The 17,367-nt window shown below is 36.0% G+C and overlaps 2 protein-coding genes across 4 annotated transcripts; both read left to right on the forward strand.

Annotated features, from left to right (window-relative positions):
• The first annotated feature begins 7,585 nt into the window (after window positions 1-7,585).
• On the forward strand, window positions 7,586-9,516 carry LOC131520573 (chymotrypsin-like protease CTRL-1). Of its 2 annotated transcripts, none has more exons than XM_058744911.1 (7): window positions 7,586-7,640; window positions 7,764-7,864; window positions 7,952-8,031; window positions 8,142-8,223; window positions 8,877-9,061; window positions 9,149-9,275; window positions 9,355-9,516. In XM_058744911.1, exons 1-7 carry the CDS (start codon window positions 7,586-7,588, stop codon window positions 9,514-9,516), a joined length of 792 nt encoding a protein of 263 aa, XP_058600894.1. The 2 variants fall into 2 exon arrangements, with proteins under 2 accessions (XP_058600894.1, XP_058600893.1); XM_058744910.1 differs by having other exon boundaries at window positions 8,877-9,057; window positions 9,145-9,275.
• A 3,031-nt stretch (window positions 9,517-12,547) lies between these two features.
• LOC131520572 (chymotrypsin-like protease CTRL-1) lies at window positions 12,548-14,172 on the forward strand. Of its 2 annotated transcripts, none has more exons than XM_058744908.1 (7): window positions 12,548-12,720; window positions 12,824-12,924; window positions 13,097-13,176; window positions 13,287-13,368; window positions 13,531-13,711; window positions 13,803-13,933; window positions 14,011-14,172. In XM_058744908.1, the coding sequence occupies exons 1-7, from the start codon at window positions 12,666-12,668 to the stop codon at window positions 14,170-14,172; spliced, it is 792 nt and encodes a 263-aa protein (XP_058600891.1). In that variant the 5' UTR covers window positions 12,548-12,665. The 2 variants fall into 2 exon arrangements, with proteins under 2 accessions (XP_058600891.1, XP_058600892.1); XM_058744909.1 differs by having other exon boundaries at window positions 13,531-13,709; window positions 13,807-13,933.
• Window positions 14,173-17,367: the final 3,195 nt, after the last annotated feature.

The following is a 17,367-nucleotide window of genomic DNA, read 5'->3' on the forward strand; positions in this document are numbered from 1 at the left end:
GGTCGAATCCTAAAGAAAAATCAAATATACATGAAGCAACTGTATCGGGTACCATTTGACAGAAATTCAGAGAGAGTGAAACATCTGCGCAATGAGTATGTGGAGGTATGTATTGTTCATCTTACTATGGTGTGGTATTGTGCACTGCTCATAATGTTCTGTCACAAAAAAAATACTGTCCAATAGATATTGAATAGCATCTTATTGTCTTTAATGTGTTTCAGAGAGTCTTGCAAATGGATGCAGCAGAAATTCAACATGAATTTATATATGTGGATGAGGCTGGATTTAACCTTGCGAAAACAAGAAGAGGGAGAAATGTAATTGGACACAGGGCAATCACCAATGTGCCAGGGCAGCGAGGGGGTAACATCACCATTTGCGCTGCTATCACACAAAATGGGGTCCTCTACCACCATGCAAATCTGGGACCCTATAATGCAAATCTAATTCTTGCATTTCTTGACCGATTGCATGAGATTGTCACAGCATTACACCAAGTGGACCATATGCGGTACATTGTCGTTTGGGACAATGTCTCATTCCATCGGGCTGCTCTGGTCCAGAATTGGTTCCATGATCACCCTGATTTTGAAGTCTTATACCTTCCCCCATACTCCCCCTTCCTGAATCCTATAGAAGAGTTTTTTTCAGCGTGGCGGTGGAAGGTATACGACCTGCGGCCCTATGACCGTTTGCCCCTCATTCAGGCCATGGAGCAGGCCTGTGATCTTATTGAAGCAGCTTCTGTGCAGGGGTGGATTCGTCACACAAGGCGATTCTTCCAACGGTGCCTTGCCAATGAAGACATAGCCTGTGATGTGGATGAAATCTTATGGCTTGATCCAGCCAGACGGAGAGATGAATAGTTACAGTATTCTTGTTGCTTTTACAGTAGTTTTCTGTAATTTCTGTTTACTCTTCTTCAGAGTCAAAGTGTATGTACTGTAATTCATGCAGTAATTTTTATTTGTCTACAGATTTTATGTTTCATTGACTTCATTGTTGGTTGATTACTGTAACTGATTATGGTAAGAAATATTGTAAGTATTGAAATAAATACTTGAAATATTCAGTCAGCAGCATCAGTGTTGTGCAGTGCTTTGTAAGTTTTATAGGCCTATTTGTGTACATTCTCCCTATATCTCAAACTAATCATGAAGAATGTTGTGGGTTTGTCACAATATTTTTCCCATCTAAATGATCCCTTACATAATGTCTGGCCAAAAATCTAGCACATGCTATTTCCTAAAATTCGTTTTTTTACAAATGTGTTTTTTTATTTATCACAGCAGTGTGAAACTGGCTGCAATAGTGTCTGATCATTGAGGACTGTGTTGGTTAAATAAAAACTAATAGCATTTTCACAAATATGTGTATATGTTTTGACTGAAGTGTGTATGTTTTGACTGAAGTGTCATTTTGCAAACAATCTTGGAATTATGCAAATTGAGTGTGGTGTTTGGATAATTGTGCTTATATTTGGAAAAAAAGAACCCGGTTTTTAAAATTGCGTGTAAACAATTGAAAAAAACTGTAATGCATTTTAATACTTATGCGTGCATAATACAAAAAGACCGATACACATCATTGGTTCTCAACGTAGTTTGGCAAACCCTATAATAACACAAAACAAGGACTGCATATAAATAAAACACACAATTTAAAAAAAACTTTATATATCATGGCATTTAGGATAATTATTTGTAGATTACATTTAATATATTACACTTTCATATAAACATCTGCATTTGGTTTGTAAAAAGTGTTTTAAACATGTTTGGGTTGAGTTTTCATTGCATTTACAATATTTTGACCAGCAGGTGTCGCCAGAATGTGGTGTTTCAGGCGCTTCGAAACAGTGAATCATTTTGTGAAGCATTGGTTCAGTTGATTAAGAGCTTCGATAATATTCATTTCTCTCTAATTTGCACGGAAGTGTGCCCGAATGAAACCATGAAAGAGGGGTTTTCACAGGTTTCTTAGTGGTTTTGTGAAGTACTTAATATTATATTGTCGTCTTGTACAGTATGAGGAATTTTGAAGGAAAAAAAGCCCTTTCTAAATTGTGGAAAAACTGAACCCATTACTTTATATTGTAGATGTTTGTTTTATTTTTGTTGTACCATGTAAACATAATTCTAATAAAATAAAGCTGTCTTGCATCTTATGAATTACACCGATTTTTTAAGATTAAAATCTTATAAAACTGAAGACCGATCTTTTGTAAGGGCAAACTAGCCTTCTCTTCCACACACAAATTCAACATGTACAACCAATGGACATTAGTTATCTTTGATTACCAACAAACAAGGAAATAAAAATTAATAAACGAACAAAACCAACCAACTTAATAAATAAATTGTGTCAGTACTGTGTCAGTATGTAACAAACATTACTTGTATTTGTATCAGTAAAGAAAATCAGATTACTGTATTATAATGCTTTCTAGAAAATAATGTAAAAAAAAAGATAAGTGATGTTGCAGAAAAGCACACCATTGCGTAACACTCTCTCTGGTACCAGGTGAAAAATAAATATATTTAAATTGTGTTTTTTTAGACTTAATATATTTAAACTATACTATACTAAGTACATATTAAATGTATTATTTTGAAACAACTTTAAGTATATTAAGTGTATTTCAAGATATGTTTAAGTTCGATTTTAGTCTATTTGCAATATATTTCATATATTGAAATTGTGTTAAAATGGAACCACTTTAAGTATATTTAGTGCAGTTTAAGTGTATTTCTTAAAATACATTTAAAATAGAGTATATTTGACGCATCATTTTAATGTACTTCAAGTACATTTCAATTGTATTTCAGCTCATTAGAAATGCATTAGCATTACACTACTAGTATATTATAAAGCTGCTTTTTTCAGTATATACACAGGTACACACTTTGATATCTAGCAAACTTGAATGTATTATATTGTTGTGTACATTACAAATATTCATAAAGTACATTAAAAAAGTACAGCAGCATATAAACATACTATTAAATGTATTAAAAATGCACTTGAAATACAAGTATGTTTATCCCCTGAGGAACAATTCCATTCATTCTCTATTGTAGGAGCGGAAGAATTGTATAAACTTGTTAAATCATCTAAACCAACAACATGTACAGTATGTTAGACCCTATCCCATCTAAACTACTAAAAGAGCTGCTTCCAGAAGTCATAGATCCTCTTTTGGCTATTATTAATTCAACATTGTCATTAGGATATGTCCCCAAAACCTTCAAATTGGCTGTTATTAAGCCTCTCATTAAAAAAACACAACTTGACCCCAAAAATCTAGTTAATTACAGACCGATCTCAAATCTCCCTTTTCTGTCAAAGATACTAGAAAAGGTAGTATACTTACAATTATATTCCTTCTTAGAGAAAAATGATATCTGTGAGGAATTCCAGTCAGGATTTAGATCGTATCATAGTACTGAGACTGCTCTCATTAGAGTTACAAATGACCTGCTTCTATCATCTGATCGTGGTTGTATCTCTTTATTAGTTCTACTGGATCTTAGCGCTGCGTTCGACACTATCGACCACAACATTCTTTTGAATAGACTAGAAAACTTTGTTGGCATTAGTGGAAGTGCCTTAGCATGGTTCAAATCGTACTTATCTGACCACCATCAGTTCGTAGCAGTGAATGAAGAGGTATCATATTGATCACAAGTGCAGTATGGAGTACCTCAAGGCTCAGTACTAGGGCCGTTACTTTTCACGCTTTACATATTACCCTTGGGATATATTATCAGGAGACATGGTGTTAGCTTTCACTGTTATGCTGATGATACTCGGCTCTATATTTCTTCGCGACCCGGTGAAACACACCAAATTTAGAAACTAACGGAATAAAGTCGATATAAAAAACCGGATGACGAGTAATTTTTTACTGCTAAATTCTGAAAAAACAGAGGTGTTAATTATCGGACCTAAAACCCCCACATGCAATAACCTAGAACATTATCTAACACTTGATGGCTGCTCTGTCAATTCTTTTTCATCAGTCAGGAACCTAGGTGTGCTGTTTGATAGCAATCTTTCATTTGAAAGCCATGTTTCTAGCATCTGTAAAACTGCGTTTTTTCATCCCAAAAACATATCTAAATTGCGACCTATGCTCTCAACGTCAAATGCAGAAATACTAATTCATGCGTTTATGACCTCAAGGTTAGACTATTGTAATGCTTTATTGGGTGGTTGTTGTGCATGCTTGATCAACAAACTACAGATGGTCCAAAATGCAGCAGCTAGAGTCCTTACTAGAACCAGGAAATATGACCATTAGCCCAGTTCTGTCAACACTGCACTGGCTCCCTATCAAACATCAGATAGATTTTAAAATCTTGTTAATTACTTATAAAGCCCTGAATGGCTTCGCTCCTCAGTACTTGAGCGAGCTCTTATCACACTATAGTCCTCCACGTCCACTGCGTTCTCAAAACTCTGGCCGTTTGATAATACCTAGAATATCAAAATCGACTATGGGCGGCAGATCCTTTTCCTATTTAGCACCCAAACTCTGGAACAATCTACCCAACACTGTTCGGGAGGCAGACACACTCTGTCAGTTTAAATCTAGATTAAAGACCCATCTCTTTAGCCTGGCTTACACATAACACACTAATACGCTTCTATTATTCAAATCCGTTAAAGGATTGTTAGGCTGCATTAATTAGATCAACCGAAACCGGGAACACTCACCATAACACACGATGTACTCGTTACATCGTAAGTAGAATGGCATCTAATAAAAAAATAGAAATATAAACTTTTGAACTTGCAAGTCTGTGGCAGAAGTAGAGTGACGACTGACCAAGAGAGAGCCGGTGGGACGATGTCACTTCTTTGAGTACGACTGGCATTTTCTGCAACTAAGGGCTTGCAATTCAGACACTGTAGTATTTGAAGACTGCTTTATCACAGGATCTGTGAAAGGGAAAAATAGTTTATATAAAATTAGCCAATAACAGTTTTGCATCCATGATGTATTATAATTTGCATTGATATTCATTAGAATTTAGTTTACCTTTTGACAATATCCTCATCAAGCTTGACATATGAGTGTCCATTCTTATCCTCTTGTCTGTCGTCACTGTACAGCACTCTATGAGTTACATTGAATATATGAATAAAAGAAGCCCAACAACAGCACTTACAGTGAGCAGAGATCAAGTGCAAACTCACTGATATTATTTGATAACAAATTATTTCAATAAAGCAACCTGTGAGTATTACAGGGTATGTTGATAATTGTGGTTTATTGTAACCTAGGGTATTTCACATGAATATCTGTTGTGGTAATGCTAACATACACTCTCTTCACCTCTGTTGCCACGATTAAAAAATGAAATAAAATTATAAGTTGTCCTAGTCATCCAAAAAAATAAAAATAAAATAAATTAAATAACAGATTTTTACATGAATGACTGAAAGGAAGCACAAATTAGCCACCTGAAATGGACACATTGCTAACGTTTTTCTTCCAAGATTGACCGAATCACCCTCCATTAGGACTGATTCAAACATCTATAACAGAGGAGACATTAAAATGTATTTACTATTCCCGTCTCTGCACTCAGATTTCAGCTGATCAGAAAGACTTTCGTTCATCTTCGAAAAAAAGTGGAGATATTTTAAAGGTCCCATGACATGCTGCTTTTTGGATGCTTTTATATAGGCCTAAGTGATCCCTAGTACTGTATCTGAAGTCTCTTTCCCGAAATTCAGCCTTGGTGCAGAATTTAAGTCACTACGAGCCTTGAAATCTTTATGTCCCTCTGACGAACGATGATTCACCAGAGATGTTAATGTTTCAAAAAGTTCATCGCAAAAAAAAAAAAAAAACATCGCCAAAGTAATTTCCTCCAAGTGCTCTAAAGATACACAATCGCTCTATATAATATAACTGTTTAAATTTAGACGTATATTCACATTCAAGGGACATTTGCACGCACATCATATTTGATTTACAAAGGTCGCTCGCATGCTAGCTCATTATCATACGAACCAATCAGAGCCATTATGGCTTTGGAACCAATCAGGTTTAGTCAGTGTGTTGTTTGAATTTAAACACAAGTAAATGCAAGATTTTTTTTTTTTAAGCATTTCATATATAATGTTGAAATCCTTGAGGGAATTTCAGTAGCTTATTACATCTTATGTAATTACATGATACATGTAATGTATCACGTAATGGACAACAGCCTAATCAACCAAAGTATAATGTTTTAAGTAAACCTGAACAACATATTAAACAACATATTTTAAGTATTGCAATGCTTAATAATAGTTGACAAATGTTTGTACATTGTAAATGTTAAAAAATGTTTTTTTTAAATATCGTACTTTTCCAAATATTAAAATTATAAATACATAAATATTTAAATATATTGCAGTAGGCCTACACATGGTTATCAAGTACATTAAAAACCCACTAAAAGTGTAATCATTTTGTTATGTTCTAACACAAAGTAGACATAAAATATACTTTAAGTAAGAGTAACATAAGTATGTTTTCTGTAAATACACTAAAATGTCACTAAAAGTATGCTTGTGTTTAGTATATTCCTTAAAAGTGAAACTAAGAATATATTTATTAACATAGTATTTCTACTATACTTTTTAGGAATATATTAAAAGTATGCTTGTGTTTAGCATATTACTTAAAAGTGTAACTAAGCATATATTTATTACCAAAGTATTTCTAGTATACTTTTTAGAAGTACATTAAAAGTATGCTTGTGTTTAGCATATTTCTTAGAAGTATAACTAAACATATATTTAATACAAAAGTACTTCAAGTATACTTTTTAGAAATATATTAAAATGCAATTCAGTATATTTTAATGCACTTCAAATAAGCATGTTGGGAATACAAATGTATTATAAACATACTACTTGAATTTCAAGTATATTTTTAATACATTCAATACTACGTCTTTTCCACCTGGGGAGCTTGTGATGTCTTTAAAGAGTTTGTTTTACCAGTTTATTGTTCTTAATGTTGTTATCTAAAGGGGTGTTAAAGAAATTGATATTAGTACTAAGTTAGCCCAACTCTCATAAAATAGTAATAGTGTAACACAATCTCACAGATTTAGTCCCTTCCTCTTCAGTATCACTGTCTTTAATGGCTTGTTGAATACGGGATTAGATAATGTCACAGACTTATTGGAAAAGCAGCTGTATTACTGAAAGTATAGCGGAAACACTTAAGGAAGCAACAACAAAACAACTTCTAATCCAAAACACTTCATAACATACAATGAGAGAGCTGAAATCATGATGCTTCTCAAGGAAATAGACAGAAGTCTTAAACCCCTTCATGAGGTCAAAGAATGGAGAATTAATCCTCTTTGCTCGTAAGAGACCAGCTCTGGACAATTAAGATGCAAATAGTCTCCAGCAATAACAGATCTAAACATTCCTCAGCTATGAGCTCATTGGATCTGATGGGTCTCAGATTGATCACGTCTCAGATTGATCAGCTGCTGTAAATGATATAAAAGCAAGAGAGACGACCTACAGATACATCAGTGAGATACATCACACACTCATCTACATCATGACCTTCACCATCTTCTCCATCACCTGCCTTGCCCTGGTGGCCTCTGCTCTGGGTAAGTGTCTCCTTTAGTTTGTAAGAATAATGATGGATAAATGTAGAAAATGCAAAACCTAAATTAAGAGCTTCCTGTCTCATTCTTGTCTCATGAACAATGTGTTATGTTCTGTAATAACAGGTTGTGGAGTGCCTGCGATTAAACCACAGACGATCGGCAGCAGAATTGTGAACGGACAGAATGCCATCTCTGGTTCTTGGCCCTGGCAGGTCTCTCTCCAGGTAACTCATTTGTTTTTCAAACACACATTTGTCTGATTTGTTTAAAGAGTAAATGTCATGTTTTCAATGCTTTTATCTTTGAAACAGCTCCCCAATGGTTTCCACTTCTGCGGAGGATCCCTGATCAACCAGAACTGGGTTCTCACTGCTGCCCACTGCGCTGTTGCGTAAGAGTCTTGAATCTGACAAAAATCACATACAATAGTGGTTAATAGATACTCTGTCTGAATTATTTCAGTCTTTTATGTATTCATTTTATTTTTATCTCTCGTTTTAGGGTTGGCTATCACCGTGTCATTCTTGGAGAACATGATCGTGGCTCCAATGTTGAACCCATCCAGATCAAACTAGTTTCCAAGGTAACAATGTTTTATGATCTCAGTGGATCAGAGATATTGAAATAGAACACTTAAAAAAAGAGACCAATTGATACTGCTTTTTTATGGCCAATACCAACTGGAATACAAATAGAAGTAATTTTTAATTGATGTTGTATTACTCTTATTAAACACAAAAATAGCCAAGTCATCATTAAACTACAAAAACATATATTTTAGTAGTAGTATATCTTGTAATTTAAGCAAAGGTGTGATCTAAAAGTTAGCAAATTTATTTTAATCTTTGTTTTGGACTTTGTTTAATTGAACTCATATATTTCTCATTTGTGATTGAACGGCCATCATTTAAAAGGTTAAACAGTTTTTTTTTTTAATCAGAATTGAAAAAAATCAGTGAAGTTGAAAAGTGTGCAAACTGGTAAAAAAATATCAGTCAACATGTCTCTTTCTAATCTAAGTTTGAGGTATATAATGTGTGCTATTGCATTCCTTTTTTAAATTTTTAAATGTAAAAAAAAATTTTTTTTTACAAATATAAAATTCAGTACAGGAAAGAAAACATCTAAACCAGATTCTAAAAACACACCGTGTAAGAAAATGATTACATCTTTGTTTACCTTCTATAAAGTCAGCTTTTACTAGTAATCGCTCATCTGTGTTTTCTGTATGTGCAGGTCATCACCCATCCGCTCTACAACAGTGCAACCTTCAACAATGACATTGCTCTGCTGAAACTGTCGTCTCCAGTCACATTTACTCCCCGTATCTCTCCTGTATGTCTGGCTCCATCAACCATCAACATCCTGCCTGGAACCCGCTGCTTCACCACTGGCTGGGGCCAGACTGCCACCACAAGTAAGTCAGCTGTAAAACAAAAAGAGAATAACAACACATCTGTTTACTGTGCAATGTAATGTGTCATGTTTTCTTCTCTTTTTTTAGCGAGCCCTCGAGACCTGCAGCAAACAGGCGTACCCATCATAAGTCCTGCTGTGTGCAGGCAGCTATGGGGTCAGAGCAGAATCACTGATACCATGATCTGTGCTGGAGCCTCCGGTTCCTCATCTTGCCAGGTATATGAACAGATCAAGAAGAAACACATAACCATATAAATGTTGCTGCTGTTCAGTCTCAAATGTGTGTTTTCCACAGGGTGATTCTGGTGGTCCTCTGGTGTGTGAGCGTTCAGGGGTCTGGACTCTGGTGGGCTCTGTGTCTTGGGGAACCAGCACTTGTTACACCCGTTTCCCTGCGGTCTACGCCCACATCTCGCAGCTGCGCTCCTGGATCGACAGGACTGTCACTTCCAACTAGTGCACTAGTCTGAGTATTTAAAAGCAAAAAAAAAGCAGTTTTTAATTATTAATATATAATACAGTTTATCTTGTTGATGGTTTTTTTTTTTTTTTTTGTCTATTTGTGGTTTCAGTGATCTGGCTGTTACTTCATGTTACTGTTTTCTTGTTCCAGCTGTACAAATATTTTTTATAAAAGATAAATAAAAAAATGAAGTGTATTGAAGAGTGAAATTAATTATCTGAATAATAAAAAGTATAATAAGATAAGTTCCCATTATCAGCATAGTAATGCAGCAAAATGAAATATACATTTAATTTACTTTAAAATGTTAAAGGTATACATTATTTTAATTTGCAAATTAAAAAATGCTTTCCACATTCGCAGTAACAAATGACAGACAACAGTGATGCAAGAAACAGTGCAGAAAATCACACGATCATGTTGAACACCTTCTGTACACGAGTCAAGACAATACAGATCAATCTCTGTCCTCCATCCATGCTGCTGAAACATGTGGCGTGTTTCATCAGAAGCCAAAGAAACCTGGAGAGAAACTGTTGAAAGGTTCCATTAGAATATTACAGACACTGATGTTCCATTTACTTATTCATACAATCACTAAAATTAAATTCATATAGACATGTTTTCTTATGAAGTACTGAATAATGCTGATTGCAATCGGACTGCTTCAGGTTTCAGATGCAATTCGGTATCATTCCAGCAAATTCGTTGATGCATTAAACAATAACCGTTTTATATCGACAAAAAAATAATAATAATTTGTCAGCATATAGTCTGAAGATGATCTGAGTCAAATTTTGTGAAAATTAAACAATCGGTCTAGGAGGAGTTAAAAAAAGTGTGTCTTCAACATACATCAAAATGGTGGGAAGGAAGGAACTTTTTGAGCACCATCAGGGCATGTTGCCAAAGACGCAAACCAAGTTTAGCAACCATACGCCAATGAGTTTGTAAAATAAAGCTTTTTGCGGAAAAATAAAAAATGGTCGACGCCCAAAATGACTGATATAGGACCATTATATCTCCTGACCACAAGGTGGCGCTGCGCCAAAAATGTGCAGGTGGCCTCAGGTCATGGTTCTTATAACACGCCAAGTGTGGTAGTAATACGCTAAAGCTTTGTGGAAATATAACCTCAGGTCCATTGCGTGCTCTTCATCAAATTAGTTTGTGTGTAATTCGAGAACATTCTGACAAATCAAATTGAATCATTTTTGCCCGCATGGTTTGAAGATGAACTAAGCCAATTTTGGTGAAAATCAGACAAACCATGTAGGACAATTGAGAAAAATCTTTACCTGTAGAAATTTTAGTGTTCATTTGACTCAGCATGAACCAAAGAATCAGAGGAACAAATATTTTGCTTCTGAAAGTTAAAGTCCAAAAGTTATTAGCTTAAACATGAGTGCAAATTTGAACTGTTGGTGGCACTAGAGGGTTTAACTTAGAGAATCCAAACTTGCTATGGTTAATGTTGAGACTGTCCTCTATCTGTGTGCCAAATTTCATAACTTTCCGCAAGCGGTTTTATCAGCTGCCATAGACTCCAGATAAACACTGACAGGCACTTCAGACCTAAACCTAAAAAAAAACTCTGATCACATGATATTGCATCTTTTTTATATACTCTGACAGTGTGCTTCCTTTTTTTCTGTTCTTTGTTTCTGAAACTTTTGTTACTCACTCACCAGAGGCCAAAGAAACTTACTGCATGTGTTTTTGTACTTGTCCTTTACAAACCATCACTTCAAATATTTGACTTGTTCCATTAGAATAAGACAAAGACTGATATTCCATAAATCTTTCATTAACTTGTCACTTAAACTAAAGCCATAGTGCAAAGTATTATTAATTATTTAGTGTTGTAAATTCAGATTTTACAAAAAAAAGTTATGTTTGCTGTGTTTAGCTATGTTTGTATTGAAGTTTCGTAGCTTTTACAATATTTTGACCAGCAGGTGCCGCCAGTATGTGGTGTTTCAGGTGCTTCAAAACAGTGAATCATTTTGTAAAACAGTTGTTCAGTTGATTAAGAGCTTCTCCAAAAATATTCGTTTTCCTTTAATTTGCTTGGAAGTGTGCCTGAATGAAACAATGAAAGACGGGTTTTCACAGGTTTCTCAGAGGTTATGTAAAGTACTTAAGATTTTATTGTCTTGTTGTATGAGGAAGTTTGAGGGGGCCTTTCTGAATTGTAAAAAACTGAACCCATTACTTTATATTGTAGACATACCATGTAAAGATGATTCTAATACAATAAAGCTGGCTAGCATTTTATAAATTACAATAATTTTTAAAAATTTGAAATCTTATAAAACTGAAGACAAAGCTTTTGTAAAGGCAAACTGCTTTCTCTTCCACACACAAATGTAACACATATAACCAATGGACGGAGTGCTTATTTTATCTTTGATTACCAACAAAGACACAAAAATTGATTTAAAAAAAACAACTAATGAATAAAATGTGTCAGTACTGTGTCAGTATGTAACAAGCATTACTTTTATTTTCTCAGTAAAGAAAAACACTTTATTACAATGCTTTTTAGAAAATAATGTAAAAAAACAAAACAAAATGTAAGTGCCCAGCTCTCATAATTGATCAAATCATAGTGTGACACAATCCCACAACTTTAGTCCCTTCCTCTTTAGTATCACTGTCTTGAATGGTTAACCAAGGTTGACTACAGGATTAGTTAACGTCACAGATATATTAGAAAGCAGCTGTTTTAATGCAAGTATAGCGGAAACACTTAAAAAAGTAGTTCCATGATATATTGAATAAAAATTTCAACACAGCAACAACAAAAATAACTTCTAATCCAAAACACTTCATAACATACAATGAGAGTGTTGAAATCATGATGCTTCTCAAGGAAATAGACAGAAGACTTAAACCCTTTCATGACGTCAAACAATGGAGAATTCATCCTCTTTGCACATGAGACAGCATCTCTGGACAATGAGGATGAAGATTGTCTTCAGCGATAACAGATCTAAACATTCCTCAGCTATGAGTTCACTGGATCTGATGGGATGGACCTCCATCACGTCTCAGATTGATCAGCTGCTGTAAATGATATAAAAGCAAGAGAGACGACCTACAGATACATCAGTGAGATACATCACACACTCATCTACATCATGACCTTCACCATCTTCTCCATCACCTGCCTTGCCCTGGTGGCCTCTGCTCTGGGTAAGTGTCTCCTTTAGTTTGCAAGATTAATGATGGATAAATGTAGAAAATGCAAAACCTAAATTAAGAGCTTCCTGTCTCATTCTATGTTCTGTAATAACAGGTTGTGGAGTGCCTGCGATTAAACCACAGACGATCGGCAGCAGGATTGTGAACGGACAGGATGCCATCTCTGGTTCTTGGCCCTGGCAGGTCTCTCTCCAGGTAACTGTGAATTGTCTTTTTCTACTGTTTTCCAACCACATATTTGTCTACTTTGCTTAAAAATTAAATTTTATGTTTTAAATGCTTTTACCTTTGAAACAGCTGCCCAATATTTGTCTACTTTGCTTAAAGATTAAATTTTATGTTTTAAATGCTTTTACCTTTGAAACAGCTGCCCAATGGTAACCACTTCTGCGGAGGATCCCTGATCAACCAGAACTGGGTTCTTACTGCTGCCCACTGCGCTGTCGTGTAAGAGTCTTCAGTCTGACAAACATCACATACAATAGTGGTAAATAGATACACTGTCTGCTTTCTGTTGGTCTTTTATGAATTCATTTTATCTTTATCTCTCTTTTTAGGGTCGGCTATCACCGTGTCGTTCTTGGAGAACATAATCGTGGCTCCAATGTTGAACCCATCCAGGTCAAACAAGTCTCCAAGGTAACATTTTTTAATGATTTCAGAGAAGAATAACAAAATGAGATATCTACCGATAGTGCTTTGTGTTAAAATTAAAACCAAAAGGAAGAATGCTTGTAACTTAGGTTATCTTTTATGAAGCTTTCACCTGTAACCATTCATCTATTGTTTCTGTATGTGCAGGTCATCACCCATCCGCTCTACAGCAGGGCAACCTTCAACAATGACATTGCTCTGCTGAAACTGTCGTCTCCAGTCACATTTACTCCCCGTATCTCTCCTGTATGTCTGGCTCCATCAACCATCAGCATTCTGCCTGGAACCCGCTGCTTCACCACTGGCTGGGGTAGAACGGCCACCACGTGTAAGTAAGCTGTAAAACAAAAAGAGAATAAAAACCTTCTGTTTACTGTGCAATGCAATGTGTCATGATATTTTCTCTTTTTTTTTTTTAGCGAGCCCTCGGATCCTGCAGCAAACAGGCGTACCTATCATAAGTCCTGCTGTGTGCAGGCAGCTATGGGGTCAGATCAGAATCACTGATGCCATGATCTGTGCTGGAGCCTCCGGTTCCTCATCTTGCCAGGTATATGAACAGATCAAGAAGAAACACATAACCATATCAATGTTGCTGCTGTTCAGTCTCAAATGTTTTTTCCACAGGGTGACTCTGGTGGTCCTCTGGTGTGTGAGCGTTCAGGGGTCTGGACTCTGGTGGGCTCTGTGTCCTGGGGAAGAAGCACTTGTGACCCCCGTTTCCCCGCAGTCTACGCCCACATCTCCCAGCTGCGCTCCTGGATCGACAGGACTATCGCTTCCAACTAGAGCACCATTCTGAGTTTTTAAAAAAAGCAGTTTTTAATTATTAAAATGAAATACAGTTGATCTCTGTTGGTGGTGTTTTTTCAGTCTATCTATGGTTCCAGTGATCTGGCTTCAGTGTTTACTTCATGTTACTGTTTTCTTGTTCCAGCTTTACAAATATTTTAATAAAAGATATGAATAATTAAAAATCTCTGTCCTCCATCCATTGTGCTGAAACCTGTGATATGTTTCATCAGAAGCTTTTCACTTTTCTTCTATTAGAATAAGACAAAGACTGATATTCCATAAATCTTTCATTAACCAGTCACTTAAACTAAAGCCATAATGCAAATTATTATTGATTATTTAGTGCTGTAAATTTAGCCTAATAACACTGTATCTGAAGGATCCTCTTCAGGATACTACATTAGCTTTCATTAAACATAAGAATCTGACCAAACCATATTGTTTAGAGCTAGATGAGCTGTTTACATCTTGCTAGTTTTTGATAGTGCGCAGAACTGAGAAAGATGTGTAAAATATAACCATGTTTTGAAAGCAGTTTCCTCTAAAAGAATTAATCACATTCAGAAGTTTGACTGGGAAAAAAATGAGGAAGACAATAAGACCAAGATAACTCTGCAGAGCAATCTCCCAAATCTTTTTCTGTACCCCACTTTTATACAGTTTTTCCTCTAGGCACGTTCAGTACATTGTATACATGTTTGTTATGGTACCACGATGCAGTCAGGAGGCCTTAATTTTATGTTCTGTGAAAATAAGGGCCCCATTATATATTTTGCCTACAGGATAAACAGGACATGCAGCCTCACCATATGTCTGCATATTCCATTCATACAGGTCTCTACACACAGGCAGATACATGAATGATTATACTTGATTAATTTATATTTTGATTAATAAAACTCTTCGTCATTCCCTCCTTTGAGACTTATTAAGTCTCACCTTTACTTGTCTTTACCCAGAGTGCAGTTTCGTAATTCAGTCTCATCAGCTATCACTACCTAGTGACTAAATTAAGTCACACAGTTTTATTACCAATGACTATATTATGTAACAGCACTCTGGCGGAGCAGCAGAACCAAACTTCTCCCCCCTCACTTGACTAGGAAGGAGTAAAAGATCCCGTCTCCGTAACCCCTTATTTAAGATAAAACAATGTTATAAGCATGAGCGTGCAATTGGTTCAGCACTTGCCTGTGGTTGTCACAGTTATGTAGTATACAATAGAAGTAAACATCAAAACATAAAAAATGTATATTAGCATAGTTCAGCCCAGACACTTTGCATATTGAAGAGAGCCATTTTGGTTACATTCAAAAATCAATTTCCCATCATCTTGACATCTTAGGATTTCCATTTGCTTAGCTGTTGCTTTGATAACTAGTGACCTCAACATAGGAAGTACACAGCAAAATCAACCCAGTCTCACTCCCAACTCGTCACATATTGAAGCTTGGTCAGGACCGTTTTGGCGTCGCTTTTTGACGCTCAAGGTACCCCTTTAGCGTCACTTTTCGACGTGAAGGGTCCTCCATTGTTTTCAGTTGTTTGTCTTAATTTAATGGTTTGCATGCATTTGTAAAAAATAGAAATAATTTTATATACATTTTTACTTTCATTGGAGCACCTAACCCCAACCCTACCCTAAACCTACACACCTCTGAAAAATATAAAACACACACAGGCAAATATAAGTGCAGTCACAGGTATTTATTGCAAAAACTGACCATAAACAAGAAGTATAAAAACATTACAAACAAGTCGTGTTGCATTCCGTCTTCTGAAGCCAAGCCATACGAAGTCTTTATGCAAAGAAGAGAGTAAAACACAAGGTTTTAATCACTGAAAATGATCCCGCTCCGTTAACGCGCTCACATTTCATTCTTCTTCTTCTTCTTAAGGTGCATTTCTGCCACCTACTGGGATAAAGCCTTGATGAACGAAACTATTATATTCTAAAAAAATTAATTAACTGTTTCTGTGCATTCTGAAATATATTCTTAACTGAAATATCATTGATTTCCATATCTCTTAGTTTTTCAACAAACTGCTTTCTTTGACTGTTATATGCCTCACAATGTAAAAGCACATGTTCAACTGTTTCTGTTATTCCACAGAAATTACAGCAATCTGACTCACTTTTTCCTATTATATGCAATGAATAATTAAGGTTAGAGTGTCCAATACGGATCCTGGTTATAACAGTATATTCTCTTCGGTTTCCATATACCTTTCTTTCAATCCCCACTTTATGTTGAATGCTAAATAGGTGTCTCCCTTTTGACTCTTTATTCCATACATTTTGCCACATACTTCCAACTGCTGTTTTAATAATACCTTTTACTTCTGTTTTACTTAAAGGAATTTCTATGTCGATCTCTTCTTTTCTCAATGCTGACTTAGCCAGCTTATCCACCTCCTCATTCCCTTCTACACCTACATGGGCAGGTATCCATAGAAACTCTACTCTTACTCCTGTTTGATTTACTCTATATACATTTTGTAAAATTTCATAGAGTATATCCTGTCTAGCTGCTGATTTCCCACTATTTAAACTGCACATCTCATTCAAAAAGATACTCCCGTCCCGTAGCATGACGCAATTGGTCACGAGACACACAAGAGCCAATAGCCTGTCACAACAGCATGATGCAATCGATCACGAGACACGCAAGAGCCAATGGCATTTCACAACCAAAGCTGACGTAAGGTTTCTTCTGGCGGCATTTTTTGAATTTGCCAGAAGCACACAGGACTGCTAGCCTGGTAATACCAAACTCTGCTACTTCGCTTTGAGTCTGGAAGGGCATAATTGACAAGCGTTTACTTTCTCGTGGGCGGGCACTTGTCTGAAGTTTAAAATCATTGGTGTACCCGTAAGCCAATCACATAACGGTTGATTATGACGTATGTTATTCGCCAGCTCAGCTGCCTCGAACTTCCGCTGTAAACACAGGTATGCCAAACCATCGAGCTGTTGCGGGGCTGACAAGACATGAGACGTGCGGATCCATATGCAGACTTTTATTGGTAAGAGACGTGGTCTTAACAGGCAGGGTCGAACAATGGCAGACAGGTACATCATAAGCAATGCAAAGAGTCATCAAAAACGGGCGTGGGTCAGACGACAGCGAACAGTATCCAAAGGGGCTTGAGAAGAGAGGTAATCCAAAACGTAAGTAATAGTCCAGG

Source organism: Onychostoma macrolepis, chromosome 15, assembly GCF_012432095.1.
Source record: "Onychostoma macrolepis isolate SWU-2019 chromosome 15, ASM1243209v1, whole genome shotgun sequence".
NCBI classification, from domain to species: domain Eukaryota; kingdom Metazoa; phylum Chordata; class Actinopteri; order Cypriniformes; family Cyprinidae; genus Onychostoma; species Onychostoma macrolepis.